The following is a 24807-nucleotide window of genomic DNA, read 5'->3' as shown; positions in this document are numbered from 1 at the left end:
CAGAAATGATTTTCACACTAAAACAACACCACAGGACTTAGCAAGTGAATGACTACTAAAAAGTCAGGTAATTCTTGTGTTTTTCTGGAGTCATAAAACTCCTCAATTAAGGGAGACAAATTTAGTTTCAACTTAAAGATTAAAATTAAAAATATAAAAAAAATGTTTACTTCAATCTGTTTTACGTAAAAATAAATTTACACTGACTACAGGCCTGAATAGTCCAAAATTTGAAAAAGTTGCAGAGTGCTGGCAACAAGGATTAATTTCTCACAAACAGACTGTTTAAATACTATTTGGAAGAGGTTGGTCTGGGTTTCCCTGGCAGTATTAGGAGCAAATTGAACAGTATTCCCCCCCCAAAAAAATGTAATGGCAAGACACTGTAATGGCAAATCCATCATCGCTTCCTTTCAGAACTTAATTGGTTCAGCATGATCCTAAAAACCAATCACTCGGTTACCATCTAGCCAAGGAAAGACATCTCTATCCCCATTCGCAAAGTGCCAGGGCATCAGTGCTTTGAGACAAGGCCGATCACAGACCTTAACACACAGCATCCAAGCAGTGCCAGAGGGGTCAGCTGGACGTGATTGTCTAATGAAAGGAAAAATGAAATGGGAAACAAAGCCCAAAATGTTCAGGTCACCTGTGTGACCCAGCTGTTCTGATAAGCATACTCCCCTCCGCACCCCATTACACTTGGAAGAGACGTTATCTGAGGAGTTACAGGGAGGGAAAAACGCTTTCTGCAATCTACACACGGGAAAGACAAAACCAGTGCCAAAAACCTACTACCCACTAGCAGATGTTTTACCTTTGTAGTTCTAGATACCACAGCTAAAATAGGTGACAGAGAAACTGTTCAGGCTAACACAAACCTAACACAAATCTAAGGCAATCAGCAACTGCAATACTCTAACAGTAACCAGAAACTTCTAAAACATGAAATTCTACTCTGAAGTGATTTTAGCTGAGCAAGAATTCCAAGCTAGAAGAGAAGCCATTAACAAAAAAATCACACATATTCATTCTTCTGCACAGTTCAGTTGGTCACAGCAGGTGCAGTACCAGGTATATTTATGGACGTTAGGATTTTGAAAGAATAAAAGTATGGAAATCCAGCGTCCGCCTCCTCACTTGCTGGTCACGTATCAGGCTAAGCTAACTTGCAGAAAAACGTGTACATTTAATGTTACAGTGCCCCACGGCCTCTAAGCCTTATCCAAAACAGCTGGAAAAATTACAAGGCTGAACACAGAAAGCCTATATTTTGGCCTCAGTAAAATTCAGTCTCTCAAAAGGCATGCACTCTAAAGTATAAAATGATTATACTTACTCTTAAAAGACTTAAAGATTTCTGATAGATCAAAACAATAAAATGAATGTACATTAAAATGCAGTCTAATCACAAAGAAACCAGCTCCTACACAACCTTTATATTTTCTCTCACATCTCCAAAATTGGTTTATTATTGATATCTTTTCCCTTTGCAAGTCTCATACCGAAAGTCCTTTGATACAGGTTTATTTTAAGGAAAATAGATTTTTACAAAAACTTACTAAATTTAGATTTCATTTTTCTAAGACTGATTATTAATCCCCTACAGAACTAAGGGGTTCATGGAACAGTTACAGACAAAACCAAAGAAAATTTATTTTCCTCATTAAAATTAAAAAGCTCCACCAGTTTTGTTGTAAATGAGATTTCTAAACTAAGTACCACATCTTCTACCTTGTAATTCAGAGTAATTCCTCTCACCAAACAATAAAGAATTACATAGATTTAGAACACATAAATCAGCCTCTAATCTCTCTACCAGTGAATGAAGAAAGCCTCATTTACTGGCAAAATTGCAGTTCACTGTCCTGAAATCCCTGGAAGCTCTTGCTCATTTTTAACGTTACAAATTTTGGCCATATTGCATTTACTCCCTGCCATAAGAGTAGTCATTTGAATTCTGACAAATACAAGCCAGCACTGCTTATATAATTTTACAACTGTAAAATTACAATGTTTTGCATTAATTAGGAGGTATAAATGTACTGGTTGCGGTGATGTTGAACAACCTGGCGGATTACTGACCCGTCGCAGGGAAACAAGATAACAACAGCGCAGGAAGAGCACCAGTATAATTATAAATGTAACATAGCAACTTTACTTAACATACTAGTTTCTTGCTATTTCAGGCCAGTTACCTGTTTAAATATTAAGCTATTCCAATTCTATTAACTTTTAAAAAATTACATTAAATTAACAGCAACCAGAGTCTTGTTCTAAGAAATACTGAGAATTTTTTCAATTCAATATATTAAAGAATGTTATGAGGGGTGCAAATTTTTTTATTAAAACAGGACAAGTTAAAACACTTTATGTTCCATTTCTTCTTCTGAAGAGGAAAATTTTCTTATGGAATGGTCTGTTCTGATACACAAATACTTCCCAAATCAGAAGATAAACACGTGCCTGAAGATTCTACTGCTGTAAAAGCTATTTTGCCAAAAGATGGCGCTGACAGCTTCTGCAGCTCAGCATTTCTGTAGTTCGCAGCATCATAAACATTAAAAAAGAAATCAATGCTAATTAAGATCATTTCAGTTTTCCTTTTTGCTGTAACTCAGAACTGCATCATTTGAAAGTCTATTTATTAATTAGTCCTCCACCAACAAATTCTTCCCAAATGAATACATATCTACTGAAGAAGGTGAGCAAATGCTTTCTGTAGTTAGAATTCACGCCATATGGTGTGCCAACTAAGCCATTTATTCAGTTCACTGACACTCCCTCCTTTGGATCAGTTAGAACAGAAAGGAACTATCTTTTTTCCCCTCTACTTCACCACATGCTATTAGCCTGAACTGAAAAACTGGTTTAGCAGAAATGCTACACACATTACTCCTCCGAGCATTTAATTCCAGTGTCAGTTATGGAATTATTTATGATTTGCACTTATCTCAGGCACATGGTAACATCCCACCTGGTTTTGCCCCAGTGCCAGTAACTTGACAGACTAGCATAGAAAGTCCCCATCTTTGGTTTGCTGTTAAATACAAGCCCGGAATTTTGCTGCATTTGAATACTACAGCAGAATCTCACATAAGCAGAGACAATACGTGTTAACAGTTTGAACTGAAATTAAAAATGGATGATGAATGATGTATATTTGTGTACAACAGTACTGGCAAACATCGAGCGGGCTGGTTGCAACATAAAAGCAAGCATGTGCTGCTACAGCTTACGCATACAGATGACTTCCATGCATACATACCAGTTTCTTTTATGAGATACTTGTCACATGCTGCATTATCTGGCTTTCCACATTAGCAAGTAAGACTAAGCACAATCAATATCACAGAGACCAAACTGCAAGTAAAACAAACACAATACTTCCATGGTTTCTGCTGTCATAGAAACCTGAAGGGAATGAATGATAATCCTAGCATAATGAAACAGCCTGTCCAAGAATATTTGGATAGCCAAGCCCAATTTGAGATAAATATGCAGAAAATTCTATTTCTCTAGATTTTTAAAAGGATTAATTACCACTCTTTGTGAATGAAAGAAAAAAAAGTCTGATCGAATTACACCAATGGATTTTACAAAATCCTGTATCTGACAAATCAAGGCAGTCAGAAAACTCATAAAATACATCCATTATCCCAGTGACCATTTTACAGTGGTTAATTCTATTAAGAAATTCTTCACTTCCCGTAACTACTATATCCTGCGTTTACCTTGTTTCAGCATAATTGATATAAAGTGATTAAGTAAAAGGCCTGAGAGTAGGAAAAAATACTCTATATTCCAAAAAGTACTGGTATTGTGCCACTGGTATACATTATTTTTTCACACATGGAGGGGGAAAGAACCCCACTGAAATGCCTCTAAAATAGAGGGAGAATGTTTCCATAATTTGGAAATCTGTCACGTAAAATACTTCCAAGCATCAATTGATATTCCCTTCAGATTTTGCTAATGTGGATCACAGCTCTTACATTGCATTTCATTGTATAAAATTAACCCCTAACCCACCTCCTGTATGTTCTTTTTCCCAGCTTCCCTCACCATGTTTAGGCTGTTGTAAAGAGAAATGTCTGTTCTCTGGTGGCCTCAAGGTAGACTCTAGTCTGTGAAATTTGTGAATTCTGTCTCTGACAAGAATAGTATTGTCCCTCTCATCATGATTTGTGATCTCTCTGGCAAGATCCTTCTTTTGGACTACATTAGCAATCTCAGCTACAAGATCGGATTTTGCCTTTTCTGTAGGGTTATGCTTATGCACATGCACAACATCTTTCCTTTCTCCTAGCAGCTTGGAAAGGAGTGAATAGAAATCACCTGTACAGAAAAGAGAAAAGATAAGAGGAAAGGAGGGAAAAACAATTATAACAGATAGTGTAGTTTTAGAAAGCTTCAGCAAAGTATAATGTAACAAAGATATTTAAACAGTCATTGTCAAAAGTAGTATAAGAGGGAACTGTCCCAGCCTCGGGTATTGAATGAGCCAAGTCTCTGGTGTGAACAGATAATGTTAAATCTTTATCAACTTTGATTTACACATAAATACGCACTTTTACCTACCACTCTGGCATAAAAATATCATCACCTCTGCACAGATGTTCTTGGGAACAAGGGGGAAAAAAAAAAACCAGAAAAAGTAGTGTGCAAATTTCAAAGAAAGAGATTTACGATGGAACTATCTGCATTTGCCAGGGTACTGCAGATTTATTTCATTTTTATAAAACAGAGAGATAAAAAATTCATAGTATTATTCATTTGTTCACTTATAAAGACAATAATACACAGTTGTGATGCATTTAAAAATATATTTCTTTGAAATCTGTCATTACATAGAGAAGCATAGGCTATAAGAAAACAAACTTTCACATTTGCTATCAGATTACATAGAGCATCATGTGGAAATAACCCACACTAGTAAAACACAGTGATCCATTAAATTTTCATTTATTAATTCGGTCTGAGTCCTGTCCTTCCTCCTCCTCCAAACAGTGACACCCCAGTCACAGTATCCTCTGGCAATGAAGGGAACATTATTTCCTCAAGCTGCTTGTGAGCAATGCAGTCATCACAACAGCTTTCTTAGGCACCAACAAGCATTTCAGTGAATTCCAGAACAATAGCTCAAAGCAGACAAACAGAAATTAGCTATGCAAATTCCAAAACTACAACTTTCTTCATTAAATATTCAAACTACCCTAACAGCTTTTGATGAAGTCAAAGTTTAGTTCTTTTTGCAGGATTTGCAGTCATGATATGGTGAGAAGTACATTCTTCTCCTGGGATTCTCTGCTAGCCAGCAGATACCCAACCTGTATTAACCAAGTATCCTGACTGCTTGAAACTATTATTAGTTCTATTACGTACAGCTGCACCATTTGAATGAAAAGACACATCCAATATGCTTTAAGATTTAATGCAAGTAGGTATTTTTAAGTACAAGTCACCCATATTTAAGAATCTGTATTATTTTATCACATGCTATATAAAACTTTTTTTTTTTTTTTTAAGAAAAGCAAAACAATAACTAATAATACCTAATGAAGCTTGCACCAAAAAAACCCCATCTGGATCCAGAAACCATCACTTGCAGCCTGGGACAGAGGAAATTAAGTCTTTTGGAAAAGACCCAAAGAGGATCTGTCATGTTTATAAACAGTCCTAGTTCAATGACTTTGAGTAGGATTCCATTCCTTGCCCTTGGAAATGAAACATCCCTGATGAAATCTTCTGTCAGAAAATAATTACTGAAGTAGCAGGGCCAATTTCAATGACATGAACAAAGCAAATTAGATCAGATAGAGAATCGTTCAGCTAAATAACAAATACGAATAATTTGCTTCAAATACAACTGTGAAGCTAGAATGCTGAATAATCCTAGTACTGTCATTCAACTAGTCCAACTACTGATTCAGAACAAATCCACATATTCAGAAATTACGATATAATAGAAGTTCTGAATACAAACCATATTTATTCTGAGGAAGGTTTATAATTACATTACTCAGGATCAGTACTCTCTAATTAAAGCACCCAAGAATTGGTGCTGAGGTAGAAACACATCTGGACTTTCCTTTACTTAGGAAACATTCAGTATTAAAATACTCTCCATTGGCCTTAACTGTGTTTTTGCACCATTAAAAAAACTAAAGTTTATATGTACAAATATTTTGGTTTTATTGGTGGGTGGAGACCCACAGATGAGCAAAACCCTCTGACTTCATATACAATCATTTCCAGCAGAGGTGTGAATGGTAAAAGCTCGGTTCTGCTTAATGTAACTGTGAAAAGTCTCCCTAGGGCAGCAAGCCTGGTGCTATTTTAAACTTTATAAAGAAACTTCAGTGATCTTTGCCCAGTTCACTCTTTCTCAGTTCTGTATCAGCTGTCTGATCAATTTATTAGTAATTCCTGAGCACAAAAAGCACCCCAACATGCTGCAGTTTGTATAAAAGTTTCAGATCCCTAACTCACAGCTCATATGCTCACTCTGCTTGAACAGAAAAGTTTGCCAGCTTCCTGCTTCTGCCAAACACACTGCATTCTGCCTCTGTTGTGCAATGGTTGACACAGAGCAATTAAAACAGATACTGCTTGTTGACTTAAAAAAACAACCAACCAAACAAAAAAGCACTTTGGTTTGCTTGTCTGAAATTAGCTTCTCTTAATACAAAAGAAACTGCTCAGAGATAGGACACAGTAGAGGACAAGAAGAAAAGAGAGCAGGGGAATCCAATGAAAACCCAGAGAACAATTTTTAGGACAAGGTACTTTCACAGAAAATTCCAGTGGTCTTTATGGAAGCTATTAATTAGGGACTCAACTCCAAGTTGGTTGATCAGTTTTGGATTTCTCCTAGCACTGAGCCTATGATCATGTGAGAAACTTTCAAACAGTGGAATACTGAGTTAAGGTGGTTTGAGTATCAGTATCAATGGCTATACATGAGATTCTTTCCAAGTTGAGCTTGTCCTATTAATGCTTTCATTAAGCAGGGGTGATGTAACCATAACCATCAAGATTATCTAGGAACTGTCTGTATGTATGAAAAAAGGTGTGCCTCAGGAGACTGAAAGTGGTCTGAAATGTAGCTGTTCTGAAACCACGATCTTCACTGTGAATAAATGTGTTTGCGAAAATGAATATGAAATCTCTACACCAAGTTCAAGGCAGATTACAATAAATTTGTAAGCAGCATGTTCTTAAGAAGTAGTTCAGAATTCATTCCAGATAACTAGCAAAGAGCAGACTCATGTTGTTTCTGGTTAGCAATTGCTCCCTGCAAAGCAATATCCAGCAAACATCAAAGCACAGTTTCATGTTGCTGCTTTACAGCTGTCTTGTACTAGCTGGAACAATTGAAGAACGTTGCTTGCCTGAAGATACTCAGTGGGAAAGGAACATCAGCAAGATGCACCATATTATTTGTTTGGTCTTGTTTGTGATGAGACAGGCCTTTAAAATGCCTGCATACGACTAGAAGACATGGGTGCCTTAAATAACAACTTGCTCTTGTTGAAATAACTGAAGTCTAGCAGTGCAGTTTCAGGGAAGCTGACTGATGAGGTTAGTTTCAGAGAGAACATTTGCGTGCACTTTTTACGTGTGAGCTACCAGACACTTCCATCTACATAATACAGTAAAAGATGATTGGCTATACATACCTACAGTTCCTCTGTTCTGGAGGAAGTGATAGCTGTCAAGACCAACATCTCCAGAATGAAACAATGCACAAGCCTGTTGCAGTAAGTTTATACTTTAACTATGGCAGTCCTACACTAAGAATATTCTTTTACAGAGTTCTGGAAAACAGTCAAACAAATAAAATCATAACATTGGCGACCTCATGGCAAACCATCAGCTGAACCTCACCTGCTCTCAACAAAAGACCGAAGCAGTTTAAGGTTAATAAAACAGTTCAGTATGTTGAACACGAAGGACTGGGTAGAATCCCAGTGGTGGTGAACTATCCATGTCTAAAACCCGTCCTTTTTCAGCACTAGAGCGTAACTTCCCCAACTTGCAGCGAGCAGTTGCTGTCCATGGTCCTTATGCAGCACACCACTATGCTGTTGGAAGTCCCAGCTTCCAGGCCTGATCAAGGATCTAGCCATGGAGCAGCAGGATGAAGCTATGAGACAGATGGGAAGTTCAGCCATAGTAAGCCTGTAGAAAGAGCTTGAACCTGTAGCTGTTTAAGATGCATATGTGAAAACTCATTTTACTGCATTTTTAAAAAAAGGTAACAACATGCTGGTGGTGTCTGAGACCCAGTACATGCGTTTGTGTCATAATGCCTGTAGAGTTTCACTGAGACAGTTCAGAGCAGGTCCCCAGTCTGTCTGGGAAGGAATCAGGACTGAATAGGATTTCAAACAGGAAGCCACTACTGCAATCTTCCGACAAAACGACATCTTACCAGGAAATAACCAGCACTGAGAGATTAAGAGCAAAAATCTAGCAAACAGTCCTCTCTGTTGACAGAGATCGGTACAGCAAAGTTTATCTGCGTGTTGCTGCAGCTCAGTTGGTGTGAATCCTTGTGTTGAAAGTCTCCTCTTCTTGAGCGTGTATGATCTGAGATGAAGCCAACATTTTGGTCCCTCCAAACTCATGTCTCGGTCCTGTTATGATTGTAGTAAGAAACAAGTTTTCATAGTTGACTTTGGTTTTCCTGATTATCTCTGAATAAAATGGAGTGTATTCTGCGACTGCATCTTTCCTTATTAGGATGTGCCTCTGTTTAGCATGTTCATCTGGCAAAAACAGTCATTGCTTTGCCTTTTCAGAAGAGCTGAGATCAGAGTCCAAATGATATGGACTTCAAATAAGACTCTGACTCACCTTAAATCTTACATGTCTGTGTAGTATGTTATAGATTCATATGAAAGAACGTGTATTTCACAATTATCTTCCTGATGAAAATAAGGAAATTTGACTGCAAATACCACCTTCAAGACTCTGCCATCATAAATAAAAACCTTCCAAATAAACATTTATCAAAATCAAAACTTTAGTTTCCTTTATCTCCTAAGTGAAGCTACTAAGCTCATTCTAACAGGCATACATAAGATAACACTGCTGGTAGGAAAGAAGGGGATAAAGGCACAGAAACACATTGCAGAAATGAACAAAATCTAATCTCTATTTATTTGAAGTGACATTGGACATAATAGGCCAAAACAACTTTCAAAATGGCTTCTAGTCTGCTATTATTTTACATGCAAGTCCTACCATACTGATTTAATCTGTTGCTTTGATGAAAGCATTGGAAAGATTCCTGAGAACTAAAAACTATTAAGTAAGGCTGTTTTCTTTTTGAAGGGATCTGAGGGTCTGGGGGAAGGAGGCAGAGATAGGAGGAAGTGAAATGGTTAAGGTGCTCTAGAGATTGTTGGTCACCATGACTGTGCCCTAAGTGCATTCTTAGAGCATAGCCAAAGTGACATGTTTGAAGACCAGGAACTGCATCTGCTCTCAAGGTATCTCTAAGCAGCTTAAAGCGCTAAAAAAAGAGATAGAAGAAAAGGTTAAAAAATAAAACCATTAGCTGTTTTCTTCTATGTCTGCATGTCTATAAGAAGGGCTTTAACTTCTATTGTAATGTAAATGCACTTTGTTATTAATTCATTCACCTGTCAAAATGTTTTAATGTATAAATGTTTTCAGAGTCCAGGTATAGTTTATAAAATCACTAAGTTAGAGGAGTTTGTGTCAGGGAAAGTTTAAGAGAAAGTACAAAAGAAGATAAAAGAATCTTCACTGAAGACTACATTATGTTACAGACCTGTGTTCATCCAAAAATCAGAAATTGAAACTCAAAACCCAAGCAGGTTGCAGATTTGTAATTGCCCTATTCTTTCCTTCCTGAATAGAAATAAGTTCCTGATAAGAACTAATGGTTTTGTTACAACAGAATACATTTTTCAGCTACTGCTAAATGACTAACAATGGTCTTAACACACTGGATTTTGCTGTGCTCATTCGGATATACTACACACATTTGTAATTCAGGCACAACAGTATGTTAGTTTCACCCCAGAATTCTATTTCATGCAGTAAATACTGGTAAATACATTTCTTCTCACAAAACAACATATATGAGATTATTTATTAAAGAGTCGTTGTGGTATCTTCCATTTTTTTCTTTTAATAAAATAATTTTTAGGGTATTTAATATTTCTGCTATGACTTAATAATTTCGCCGAACTCTTCCTGTACTAATACAATGCCCACTTTCCATTTCTTCAGACATAGTAATGATATTACGAGCAGTTTTTGCTGTTGTTTATTAATTAGTCTTTTACATTACAGAAAATATCTAGGGTAAGTCCCTCTATAATTTTAAGAATCGAAGAATATAAACCAGGTGTCAAACAGTGACGACTGTAACATTAAATGTAAAATGGCTTTTTTCCATGCTTTTTATATTCTTTTCCTGCTTAGGTATGCAACCTATACTAATTTCAATTTTGTTTGCTTAGATCTGATGCTCCTTTCTTTACTGTGTTGAAGATGCTTTTGTAAAGATTATGAATAACCTTATTCTAACCAAACCAAAGACTCATCTTTTATTTACAACTTTGAGCAGGATCTTTTAGTGTTGAAACAAGAAGCAAATCCTCTCCAATTCTGAATCATCCCAATTATACTTCTCTAATAGTAAATATTGCTCTTAATACCTTTCAGTAGCATATTCTTCCAAAATGTAATTCAGTCGCTTTTCTCTTATTTTTGTACCCTATTTCAGGGACCTCATAATCTCTGACCAAACATGTACCCCAAGCCCAAAAACATCTGAAGATTTTCTCATATGTTTGTCATTAATCTAAAAATGTCTCTAACACTTCACTCCAGGCATCCCACATCAATACTGGAAAGTGAATTTGTCTTCTAAGCCTCATCCTTTCTCCATATACCTAAGAAATTGTAACCACCTACCAAACCGAATTCTCTTTTTTTCACCACCACAACCATACTAGCAAAGATGAATTATGACAAATTTATTTTAGAGAGGAATGTAACTCATGGCTACATGTGCTGGCATAAAATAGATCAAGTCCTGTTGATTGAGACTGCTGCTGTAGGTTTGCCACATAACACACTACTTCATTACCTGAAAAATCAAGGACCTGCCGGCATGCCGATCCTCCTTACCTCTTCCTTTCAACACCTATCCTGCAAGAAATTGCAGGCCCCCCTTCACATTTCCCCCTCCTTTTTTTTTTTTACAAAGGAAACAAGAGAGAGACGAGGCAGAAGGAAGAAGAGCTACACCTTCTCCTTTCACTTAAATCAAACAGAAACTTCCATCCCAGAAAGATATACATAAAGCCTTATTCAGTAATTTTACTGTAATGAGGTTTTCACAGAAATGCACGAGTAAACGGCAAAATATGCAACATTGAACGGAGGGTACTGTTTCTCAACTCACAGACTCAGCTACAACCTAGCAAGATGTTTCCAGCAGTGTAATGAATGTGTTGTGCAAAAGTATTCACCTCTGTGTGTGTGCACTCACGTGCAAATATAGCATGCAACACCTGAAAATAATTAAAAGATGGTTTAGCCATCCAAAAGGTAGTAAACAGAAAAACTATGTGTAACTTTAATTCAGCCCTCATTTTGTACTGATTATGAAGAACATCAACATTTTTTCTTACAAAAAACGCCCCTCATACAATAAATGGGCCACCGCTATAGAGCAGTCCATACACCAGGACAGCAGTTCTGTGACTGCAGATGTAAAGCCCAACTTTGTACAAGCTAACTGCTGAATGTGGCCTCCACCTGGGGTATGCTTTTAAACGCAGGAGGTGTAATGGGATTTCAGTTAAAACACTCAACTGTGAAAAAAAGACCTCACGTGAGTCTAGCTGGGACATTCAGAAAGAGAGATCTTACGTTCACTTGTATTAAATTTCACCATTTGAGCTCCTGAAATAATTTGTGCTCATGGTAATAATGAAACAATGGGGAAAGAGGGGAAAAAAAAGTATTGGCAGTACAACTGAGCAATACTGAAAGCAAAAGAATCACAACTTTGACTCTCACTCCAGATTCCACCATCAGAGGCAAAATATATGTTACTTGTCAGTACTAATGTCTAAATTCCCTAAGCCAGAGACAAGCAAAAATGTACTTTTTAAAGTGTCACAGTACACATTAATACCAGAAGTAAGATGAAAATCCCACCTGTTTTCTCTCCCATGTGTAAGTAATGTATACATGTGTGTGCACATGCCATTCTGAAACAAAAAATCAAATCTAATTTTTGGTTTATATGCTGCAAGTGAATTTTCAGTTTAAGCCAGCCTTAATTTTTAATTTTTTAACGACTTAAAATTAATTATATTGACTTAAAAAAAAAAAAAAAAAGAAAAATTTACCCTTTCTGCTTCCAAAGAAATTTTATGTTACAACTATTGCACTTAAAATGAGATATAAAATGATGAGCCAGAGGTCAACAAATGAAATATTCCACATCTGATTAACCATCACCTGTATATTCCTTCCTTGTTATACAAAACTACTGTCGTTTTGTCTGTACAGCTTTCAGGTACAGCAGCAGCTGACTTTCTCAACAGTAACAGCGGCTCCACTGCTTGCATATCAAAACAAATCTATATTATATTATATTATATTATGCCACAGCCTACAGTCAGGAAAGTGTTGAATAAACAGAATGAAACACATTTAGGCCTTTTTTTCACAGGTAAAGAAAAGACAACCAGCAGACAAGGTGAATGCTGTGAACAGATAATATTTTTTTTCACTACTGTATCTATTGAATACAATTTAATCAAACTTCTATTGATGAAACAGAAGATAAGCATAAATAATATTTGTTTTGCTAGGGACTTCATGCTTTGTCAGGAACAGAAAACTGTCCAATAGGCACAAATGTCTAAATCAATTGCGTTTCCTACAATAATTAACTTCCCATGAACAGTTTATCTTCACCAAACAGGGACACTGCTGTTTCAGAAGCAGTATAATGAGGTCAGTTTCATTAAGGCAAGTTCTGTTATATTTAACACTACAGAGATTCAGCTTTGTCTTCATGCTGAGTGGTTTTTCACTTTGTGATGGTTACTGCTTATTAGAATATATTTATATTGTTTATTAATGTGTTTTTGATGAGTGAAGGTGATGAAATTGGGAATTTAATGTAAAAGCAATAACTCCTAGAGGTGCCAATGTAATGAACTGCCTGCATGTAACAGAAATGGTAGGCATTTTTGTTTTCCGCTTTTGAGGCAAATGCTTAGATTTAATAATACTACTCCTACCAAAATTAATCTCTTTGACCATGCCCCTGCCCCCAAGATCATAAGTATCTCCAGGGCAATATAATAAGTTAACTACTATTTTGGTTTTAGTGAAGTAACAATGTTTACTTCAGGTACCTGAAACCAAGGAGGGGAAAATTAACTTGCTACAAGATAAAGAGTAATCGAGAAAAAACCACAAAATGGTGGAAAAAACATTGAAGTACTATCTTCAGAGCAAGTCAAAGGCCTGGATTTACTGAGCAACAGCTCAGCAGTAAGGGAACTAATCAAAGCCAGAGCTTTGGTAGATCTCTGTTTTGAAGATAAGCTTATCACATAGACTGTGATAGGCGAGACCATAAAGGGAAAAAAATATGTTATAACCTTTGGCTCAGTGAAAGTGCATGTATTTGCTTCTGTGCAGCTTAGGGTTCAAATTTCTTCAAATTTTCTTAATACTGGCTAACTCGCTGAAGTTACTTGAGCAGACGGACAAATGGGCAATGCAATTACATAGAACTGTTTTGTCCCACAAAACCAATCTCCAACTTTTATGGACGTATTTTAACAGAGCACATTCAGATCCTGGTTTTCTCAGTGTAGTGCTTGTAGGACCAAAACCCAGTTTCTAAACCAGCCACCTAACTTTCCCTCTTTGCAGACAAAACTAAAACCAAACCTGATCTGATTTTCCTTTTTGCTTTTTTTGCTTACACACACATAATTCAACTGAAGTTGTATCAATGTAGAATTGAAGCCAGACTCCTGTAAATGATGAGAGCATTTACCTTAAACTAACAACTAAGAACATGAAACAAAATTCTCTCATGGCTACTACTGTGTTTTGATATTTCACATCATGAACCCAACTAATTTCAAATGGGCAAAACAATGCAGTGTGTTTCCATAGAAACATGTTAGATGAGGATGTATACTAAATAGTGGCCTCTGCAAACAAGACTGCATTGCAGAAATGTGGCTTTGAAATCTATTTCAAAGAAAATGAAAAAGATTTTAAAAACAGCACCTTGGTTCAACATTTTGTTTCAAACACTAATGAATTCAATAAAACCCACAGATAACAAGATTGTCAACCGAATGCTAATACACTTATTAGTAACATAAGGGTGAAGTAGCTTGTCAACATAAATCTTGATATAAATTTAAAGCAGCTAGCTCATTCTGCTCTGGAATAGGCTTAAAAAAAATTATATATTTCTTCCTAAAAAAAATCCATCTTGAATTGACTAAGACAAGTTTCAGATATGGAATTGTAAATATCGTCTCTAGTAATTTAAGGTGCTTTCAGTCAAGACACTTATCCTCTAGAAGCTAGTTTTTATGTAACTAACTTAATTATTTGAGTTAACTCTACAAAATGGAGGAGTATGTAGAAAATCTAACCCCCCCGGGAGATGTTATCAGAAACTCTAAACACTGGCCTAGTCTTTGCTCTCATTAAAGGCAAAAGGAAATGTGCCTTCCATTTACTTAGTCCTTGAACCTCAACACTGTTCAGTGAAAACAGTATGAATTTGTACACCTGACTAGGTCTTCTCCTCAGTATTAAGAAGAATCTCAGTACTAAACCAGTATTTATCTAACAGCATATGATCCACAAGAACTTTAAACTACAGTATTATTTTAAAATCTCTCTGAAACGTAAATAATATTCAGAATATTTCTAGAAGCTTTATAGCAGTCATGGATTTTTTTCTGCAACTAAGTACAGCACGCATTTTTGCATGAGTTGTTATGCGTATATGCACATATACACAAATGTAGTGAAAAATAATTCAGTGTTAAACATCAGCTGCACTCAACTCACTGCATGTACAACCAGTATTGAAGCATAAGAATATGTTATTTCCCTACTACAGACACAGTAATGCAAACTGAGAAATATGCAGAGCTAACGGACACTTAGAAACAGACTATAGAACAGTTACATACTGTAGGACTACTTTGTGTCCATTCTTTAGTATTACACTTACTGTTAAACTACCTTTAGAAAATTAAACCAGAACAGGAAAATGTAATGAGATTAAAGTGTACTAATAGATTTTACTTACAAGGCCACAGATCAGTGGTAGACTAATTTTTTTTATTACTTCTTATACAGCATTCAGTCAGAATGTAGCTGTACAGAACATTGCAAATTGTATCAAATACATGTAAACAGATCAGAAATTTCATAACTTGGTAACAATCAGGATGAAATTTATCAGTATTTTAAACTTGTGGGTCCTTTACGTGACACAGAAATAAACAAGTACATACCCTGATCCAAAATCTCATCCTCTTCTTTTTTGTCCTGCTGCAGCAAAGAACTTTTATCAGTATCCTTGGTTTCTGAAAAATGGATTTAGGGTATGATGTTAAGTATCATATGATAGTTATACATATTTAATATTCCATATGATGGAATTAAATATCTTCCTATTGGGGTAAAAAGCCATTCTGACATAAACATCTGGTATTTTTATCTACCTATAGTAGTTGTACCAAACAGCACAGCAGTAAAACAACTGGAATTAAAACCCTAAGATTTGTACTTTACTACACAGACATACCAGTAAGGTTACTTCTGCATAATACTGCTGGTGAAACTTTGTGTTGCCTGTAGTGGTGCCTACTAGTGTTCAATATAAACATTTGATTCCTCCCAAAACAAGGCAGTGAGATCCAGAAAACTATGCAAATGTTATGACTCAGCTTTGCAGGAAACAGACAGAAGATTAAGAAACTGTTAATATAAAGTACTGATATTGGGCAGAGAAGAGAGGTCGACCTTTTGGGTACACAGCTCATGTAGCTATAAATGTTATGTTGGAAACTGAAAGGTGAAAAAATGGACAAAATACTATGGCAGACATTTCCATACATTTCCATCAAAAACAAGAGCAGAATCCCATGATGGTCTATAATTAGTGATTTGAATTTTATTCAGAACTGCATTTCCTTTTTATGAAAATTTAGCATATCAAAGCAATGCAGACAAACACACCAGTGAGCATAAAAAGACTTGGATAAAACGGATTACAAGTTTTTCACCTTCATGATGCCCATGTGCCATCTTCAGCATATCAGACTTGACAGGAATAGGAATATTTGCCTCCTGAGGTATGCTTCTGAACATCTCAGGGTTTGCATTCTGTGTGCAGGTCATGTATGAGACAGCATGCTTGGCCTCCATATAGTACATAATGTAAAAATTACACATTTCATCATTGGCTGTTCCTCTACACAACATAAAAAAGGTATGGCAGTTAGGAATAATGAGTTGAATGTTGCTGTTATTCAATTCCTCTAACTTGTTTAACAGAATATTAAAAAGTTGCAATGAAATGTTCAGAAAACTCACACTAGAACATTTAATAGCTTCACTGCAGTAAATATAAAAGGTTTTTTCAGTTTAAACTAGGGTATATCAGTTTGCACAAACTCCCCAGGTATCTCAGAAATTCCTATCGATTTGGTTTTGATTCTACCGAAAATTGCATCAACTGTTTAAACTGTTCTTCCTTCTCATTTTCCCAGTATACTCCTCATAGTCCTCAGTGAGTCATCAACTACGCACATGGTCTGATGAAATACAACACAACTGTATCATTCATTACGTCACCATTCACACATGTCTCTGTCCATCTGGGGCAAACCTAATTTAAAGTTTTTGTAAATGTCCATCTTTCATTTCAGCAGCTATCTTTTATGGCAATTTTTTTTTTTTTACTGGACAACCATATCAGTTCTGATGCAGCAAAACTTAATTTCATTACATGTTAAAATAAATATTTCTTAAAGAGAAGATAGCACTGCTGTCTTAAGAATAACTTGATCACAAGCTTCTGTAAGGAAAACGTGAGTGCAAGAGGAATGATTAAACACTAGCAAAATTCAGTTCTTTGATAAATGTTGTGCATGTACTTGAAACAGAAGAGGCTCTTCTGTACTGCTACATAATTCTGTCTTCAGCAGAAAAAACAGCTGGTATGGGAAAGATTTTTTTCCTCAAAAATACTACTTTGAGAGGCAGACAATACAGGGCCTCTTTGTAACTGTGATCTGTTCCTGGTTTTTTCCTCTGCCACATAAGTTAATACTGTTTATTTACAGCTACAGTCCTGACAATGGAATAAACTAGGACTTATAAAGAAAGGTTCACAAAAAAAAGGGGGTTACATTAAGATTTTTAATTAGCTTCCATAATTAACAGGTGAGCTCACACTCACACAAAGATACGGGGGTGGCCTATTAGCTGTTTGCAAAAGACGTCAGTGCTGACTTTTCCAGCAGCATCCTGCAGCATTCATTTATTCACCATAGCAACAATAATGACACCAGCCGGAGGGGAGACAGGAGGAACATGGGAGAAGAGACTGTTTCAAAAGGAGATTTGGTATTTTTCCATGCATTGAAAATTTAGCACTCCTTGGAGACCACAAAAATCAGACTCTGACTTGGCAAGCTCTGCGTAAGCTTTTAGAAAGCATTAACTTCACTGTTGGACTCCCAATTTCTGTCACTGTAATTGCCTCCTTTTTAAAACTCCAGTAGAAAAGGGGATGTGGAACCCACACAGATTCTGGTCCACCTGACACCTTACTGTGTCTAAACATTTCAACGCTGATAATTTAAAATATTTACAGCTAAAAAAAAAAAAAAAATAAAAATACTCTGTCAACAGTTCAGCAAATTCACAGAAAACCCAGAATCTTTCCACTGGATATGTTACTGCTAAGAAACCCTGTTTTGTGAATGAGTTTAATGAGTAGAAGTGCTAATGGACAAGCTGAAAAGGAATAAAATTTAAAAAATCCTGTTAACCACCTTCACACCACTAGCACAGATATCTAGAAACACATCCAGATCTTGGTGTATTAACAGTACCCACTGAAGCATAATGAAATACAGGACTCAGCATCAAAAAGCAAGATAATGCAGTTAAAGAACCTTAAATACTGAATGGGAGCATTTTGCTACGCGCACATTAACCTTCTCTTGAATGGTACAATACCTGTTTAAACCTGTTTTGGAAGGGAAAGGTACGGGTTGCACTATTTTCTGTCTGTTAAGTTTTAAATAGTACATCACACTGCGAATGGAAAAACAAACAGCCACCGTGGCCAACGGCACTTTCCTTTACAAAGATAGGATCTTTACACCGAAAGGGTTCCAGTTCTTTGATACCCCTTGCACTGTTAAGCTATATACTAATTGACACTGTATCAACTCTGATGTTTACCCTGAAACGTCATTAAGTTACCTGTTTTAAAACTGCATTGGCTGCTTGGATGGAGTACTTACAGCTCTGTAGCAAAAATCAGAAGAAAGCTTGCTTTATAAATTAGGAATAGTTGATGTCCTTCTTACTTGACAAAGGATAATTCAACCCTTTAATGTGCAAAAGCTTGAGCTTGAGGAGAAATCCAGCTAGCTGAAATGGATGACTTAAGAAACTTTGGAAGAGATGACTCCTGCCTCACCTCTTTATACCAGAGTCATTACGTCTGTACTCGTGTAATTACCCTGAACTTGGATGTAGTAAATTGCTCCAGCAAAATCAGGATTCATTTCTGAGCTTTGTTGCCAAACTCTGCACATTTCAGAGGCATGCCTCAATAACTTATGTAATTTCTCAGAGGAGAGGAAGCAGGATGGAAAAGGAGGCTAGTGTGAACCGTGGGGGTCATCAGATAACGTAAGAAAATGGGAAGCAGTTAGTGTAACTGAAGTAAAACATAAAAACCCAATACCAAATGTGTAAAGAAACAAAACAGCACAGTAAGGCAGGTATAAAACCAAACCAAGAACATCTATCCTCCCTCCCCAGGTTAGATACTAAGCAATAGACTTGGCCAAAAATTACATTTATTTAATATGAAAGGTACTGGTTGACTATCCCAAAAATTATTACACAGTTAAGAAAAGTATAACACAGACAATATGTTACAGTTAGCATATATGATGAATGGTTAAGCTTTAACTTATCAGCTTTGGAAAGATGAATGAACAAAGTAAACTCCAATCCTGCTTTAGCCCTGCCTTCTTCTGTATATTAAAGATAAATCACGTAAGGAATTTAAGATCTTTTTTAAGCTGGTTTAAAAAAAACCCAAACAAAACAAAACAAAACCACAGTTAGAAAATTAAATACAGAGACTGGGAAATTGAACATGTAGAACTGATCTGATCCTTTTCAGGTACGTATTATTTCACAGCTTTCCTTTCAGGTCTGCATTTCCCATTTTTTCAATGTCTATATTTGGAACTCAAAGGTTCTTCTAGCATTTCTTTTGGACTGAGGAGGCATTCTGAATGGCCACAAGACAACTGCAACATCAGGGCAACATTTTCCAAGATTTAAACAACTTTAATTTATTTCAGCTGTACATCCTTCCATATACTCCGTACTGTTGTTGTCCTAGTTTTGGCTGTGACAGAGCTAGTTTTTCTCCTAGTAGCTGGTATAGTGCTGTGTTTTGGATTTAGCATGGGAATAAGGTGATAGCACACTGATGTTTTGGTTATTGCTAAGCAGTGCTTATACTAAGTCAAGGACTGTTCAGCTTCCCATGCTCTGCCACGAGGAGGTGCACAAGGAGCTGGGAGGTAGCAGAGCTGGGACAGCTGACCCAAACTGGCCAAAGGGACATTTCATACCATACGATGTCATGCTCCCATTTTGGGAGCTCAATATATAAACAAGGGGGACTTGGCCAGGAAGCAGATGGTTGCTCATGGACTGGCTGGCCGTCAGGTGATGAGCAGATGTTTTTCCTGGGTTTTGTTTCTCTGTTTTTGTTGGTTTTAATTCAATTCAATTATTATTACTATTATTATTACTATTTTCCAGCACTAAACTGTTCTCTTGAGCTTTCTTAGTTTTGCCCCTCTGATTCTCTCCCTCATCCCACTGGTGGCAGGTACGGTGAGCGAGCCGCTGTGTGGTGCTAGTTACCAACTGGGGTTAAACCACAGCTGCTGTGAATGCATTCTTTTTCATCCATCATTTCGTATCATAGCAATAATTATTTTCCAACTATATATACTTTTATATTATGCATCAGTTTTTGTGTAATAGTTTAAATATTTGCTTAAAATGCTTTATGCGTTATTTCTCAAAATGCATAGGTAGAAGTTATGTAATAAAAATGTAAAGCTCTGCTGCTTTTTTTTTGAAATTTCTGTTCCGATTACTTCCCCATTGAAACCATATTCGTACATTGCAAGAGAAGACTGATTGTCCTAAACTGTTTCTTAAACTGTAAGGATAAGTCAACAAACAGGAACTACTTTGGGGAATGATACAGAAATGTGACAGAAACTTTTACAACTTGAGAAAAAAAGTTTACATTTAAATCAAGGTTTTGGATATACATTTGTTAGTGTTAACGACCATTGTAAAAACCTCTTCTCAAACAGTTCATTTTGCTTCAGCTGCTACTCATCAGTATTTTAAATACCAAGTGAGAGGTGGTAACTTTCTGTTGGACACAACCTTCTACTGAGATGCAACCTTAGGGTTCTCAGCGCACTAAAAGACTTGTCCCTTGGAGTGCTTTCATAATTCCAGAATGGAGAGATTTCTGCAGAGTATCTTCATATCTCTACATTTGCAGAACATTACAGTTCAGAGAACTGGAGCCAGTTAAAAGAATATTAATATTGCATCTATTTTTTGAATTGCATTTGTCAACGTGATCTTATAGAGCTTTGTCATCTTTGGCTGGGTAGCATCACTGAGAAACACAGTTCAGATTTTCCTATTTATTAAGGTTAGTAATTTATATTTTTATTATTTTTCATTAAGGCTTGTATATTTTTATGTGGGACAAAATATAAATAGTATATTTTCCCAAATTTTTAATGTTTAAGAGAAATTGTGAACCTTTATTATTTTGTTTTTAACAGTCAGTAACTTCAACTTACTAAAAATACATATTTTAGAATGATATTCTGAATCCTTCTCAGAGTGCAGAAAAGCCCAACATCTGAGTAAGGTATCTGGTAGCACAGTTTCATCTGAGAAATATTCTGAACACTTCAGCAAAGTGACTATTCACATAAGTAAAAGCAATGAACATTGTGTAGAATTAAATCTTTAGCAGACTAGACAGCAAAACTGACCATTCTGGCAGAATTTAACAGTTTGTTAGAATTACTGTGGAAGAAGACATAAAAGAAATAAATTTCTACACATAACCAATACCTTGGGGAAAAATAGTTAGGAAATGGAGATACAGAAAATTTACCCTATATGTGTCTCTGTAGTTCTGCCTTCACCACTGAACACACATCTGGCTGCTAGGATATCGTCATAGCTAACATCTACAGGATGTTCTACAGGATAGAATGCCTGAAAGAGAGGGTGATTCACCGTAATCAGTGAAAGTGTCTCATATTATTTATGTCAATATACACATGATGTTGACAGTGCTACACATCTGAAAAATAATTTCAGAATGGTTTTCGCATAATGTAATGATGATAAAATTTGGCAGTATTCACTTTCAGTGACACAACACGTACCAGTGGAAATACCACAACACAAATCCCTGGGTACGTGACTGCCAATTCAGTTTCTAAGTTTTAAATGAAGATAATTAAAATATATATTTAGAATTAAAAAAACAACAAACCTGTGGTAGCTGTGGGCTCTGTCTACCAATCAATGTCCATTGACCATTTCTCACTCTGTATCCACTCACTACTTTACCTGTAACATATAAATATGTATGTGAACATGAGACATACTTCTAAAGAATGATGTAATGTCAGAATTTTTCTGTTAAGTATTTGATATTTCTATGTCACAATAATACTCTTACCTAGTCTGTGTGTGTGAACTCTGTAGGCAAAAAGGTGCATTGGAAACCTTTTGTAATGGCAGGCAATGTCTGCATCAACCACTGTTAGAATATGATGGCAATAAACAAAGAAAAACATGTTATTTATCAAAAAGAAGAAAGTTACACTGCTGTACTTCATTCAGTGTGGTTTACAAAAGCTGTACCTGCACTGCATAACAGACAATTTCAAAATTACTGAATAATATGTTTCTGCAGTGTCTATCTCAAGACATTTGTATGGAAAACCTAGAAAAATATAGTAAAAGTCACTTGAAAATTACTTGCTGTGATGATGTACATAAAACATGAGGCCGAAACTCAGCAGTGTTTTTTCCAGCACGCACTCCTGCTATTTAACAAAGTAATACCTTTGCTTACAGACTATGCTGAAGGACACTTAAAATAATCATAGCTATGCTAAATAGTCTACCCAAGAGAAAATTAAAATAGCTGATAAAACTCTAAACTGATAGAATCTATAATGAAGACTTGACTGTACAATCTTACAGTTCTAGGGCCAGTCTTAAAGATTTAGGGTTAGATGCAGACTGTGGCAGAGAAGTGCTGTACAGTGTCTGCAGGATAGTACTTCTGTTAGGTGTGGTAACGGCAGCAAAGGAAGAGCCTACAGAGAAATTCCTCTGCTGATGCCTCTCCAAGAGGCACCTGGGGAGCGGCTGAGAACTTCACGCTTCACTTACGCACTGCAGATTCGACTGAACATTAAGAAGGCAGTTATCAACAGGCACAGAACTGTTTTTATTCTTCTTTTCCTCACCCCTCCAGCTGAAAAAGTAAATTTCTGCACTGATCAAATATTCTGAGGCAGGAGGGATTCGTTTGATATACATGATGGTTTCTTATCACAATCCACAAGCTTCCTTCCCTTTTTTTCTGACCCTCATCCTCCACTGGAGGAGGGGGAAGGTGAGCAAGTGGCTGAGTGGTACTTTATTGATAGCCAAGGTCAAACCACGACAGCATGTTTTCCTATTGAAGAGCAAAATATGTTAAATTTCAATTCAAATTAAGAATAGTTTCAACTTGGTGGATTCACCAAGCAGCTGGAGGTAGCTGAGCATTTGACCACCTCATCTTATTTAGGCAGCTACCTGGGACAAACAGTGTTCACGGATATCTGATTTAAAATTCCAGTACAGCATGGGAAAATGTAAATTCAGTGTTAAATGTCTTTAAACAGAACACTCCATTCTAGCTTGAACAAATTATATTGGGACTATCCAAGCTGAGTTTCGAATAAAATCCACTGAGCAGGATTCTGAAGAGAAATGGCTTGGAAACTTTGCTTTACAACGTTTTCCCAGCATTTTGATCTTTTAACCAACTAAGAGCATAGGAATGAAATTTTTAAAGAGCAGATGCTTACTGGAAAAAATTAAATTATTAAAACCGAACTCTTAGTAAATCACAAATAGCATAAACGGTGACTGCAGATGAAGATGAGTGCAAAAAATTTCAGGATTTTTTTTTGTGGGGAGAGGGAGAGTAAGAAAATAGGTAGGACTTTTTAGGTAAAATAGTAAGGTGAAAATAAAGAAAAGAAATACTCCTAAGAATCCCAGAAATTTCAGTATTTCACAGATCATGATTGTTTCGTACTACATTGCTTTCTACTAAACTGATTGCCTTTGCCAATGTAGTCATCAGGAAATATGATACCATTTAAAAATTATAACTTTTTTTCCATAATCTGTTTAATTAAGCAATTAATTGAACCATCTACAATTCAGCAAGTCTCTGCTAAATTTTCTTCCACAATGAGCAGTAAAAATAAATCAGGTGCTGAAATTACATAATCACTTTGTAGACTTACAACTCACCTTTCTCTCCTGGTGGTATTACAGTGTTCACAGACATCATAAGATACATTCCAGCAATCAAAGGCTGCCTGTAATTCAAAACACAAGTTCTGCTGAACAAGCCCTTTTGTAAAACCTGACTGCAAGTGACGTGATATGCAATACCACTTAACACCACTAATTTCTAAATGTTGGACTATGTCTGAAACTGGTCTGCTGAGAAAGAAGCTCTTACACAGCACTTCCTTTTCCCTCTTTTTATTCAGTGAGATACAATTTTTAAAGCACCTTCTACAAAGTATGTGAAATAGGACAAAATGATCTTCCACGTAATTGCTGTCTTTGTCCCAGATGTCTAAATATGAACCTCTTAAGATGGATTAACTCAGTACTGATAGCACTGTTTCATCAAGCTTCTTAGCGGGAATGAGATTTTTAGCCAACAGATGACACATGGCTTCAGAATTCTCAATACTGTGAAACAGGTATTATTCTTATTTCACATGGTTTCAAAGGAATCTAAAGGAGGGTTTCCATGCCTTCTGTTCTGATGAAAAAAATAATAATAGCCAAGTATTTTTAATGACACTTACTTTTGATGTGTCAGATGTAAAGTTACACCAGAGCAGTCCTTGTGTTTATCTGTACAAAACACAAAACAGATTAATCATTAGCAACTGAATCCAAGCAAAATTATTCCACATTAGTAACGTTCTTCTGCTGTACAAAAAATACTAGAAGGCAAAATAAGTTTTAAACTTACTGTCTGCAGTAAAAGTTCCATGCTGTGGAAACACTACTCAAATTTGCACAAACCTGAACATCACAGTGTTTCATGTGTCG

The 24807-nt window shown here is 36.3% G+C and overlaps 1 protein-coding gene across 1 annotated transcript in view; it reads right to left on the bottom strand.

The window, feature by feature from the left end:
• Window positions 1-24606, bottom strand: part of PAM (peptidylglycine alpha-amidating monooxygenase) — a gene marked incomplete at its 5' end in the record, with an annotated part of 40756 nt that extends 16150 nt beyond the window's left edge. The window contains 8 exons of the mRNA XM_010148247.1: window positions 4033-4338; window positions 15573-15644; window positions 16347-16534; window positions 21548-21651; window positions 21935-22011; window positions 22124-22204; window positions 23986-24053; window positions 24558-24606. Of these exons, the coding sequence (XP_010146549.1) occupies window positions 4033-4338; window positions 15573-15644; window positions 16347-16534; window positions 21548-21651; window positions 21935-22011; window positions 22124-22204; window positions 23986-24053; window positions 24558-24606 (945 nt within the window). The remainder of the gene's footprint in view (window positions 1-4032; window positions 4339-15572; window positions 15645-16346; window positions 16535-21547; window positions 21652-21934; window positions 22012-22123; window positions 22205-23985; window positions 24054-24557) is intronic.
• Window positions 24607-24807: the final 201 nt, after the last annotated feature.

Source organism: Eurypyga helias, unplaced genomic scaffold, assembly GCF_000690775.1.
Source record: "Eurypyga helias isolate BGI_N326 unplaced genomic scaffold, ASM69077v1 scaffold29203, whole genome shotgun sequence".
Lineage (NCBI taxonomy): Eukaryota > Metazoa > Chordata > Aves > Eurypygiformes > Eurypygidae > Eurypyga > Eurypyga helias.
Note: the sequence above shows the minus strand (reverse complement) of the source record. Positions and strands in the feature narration are given on the sequence as shown.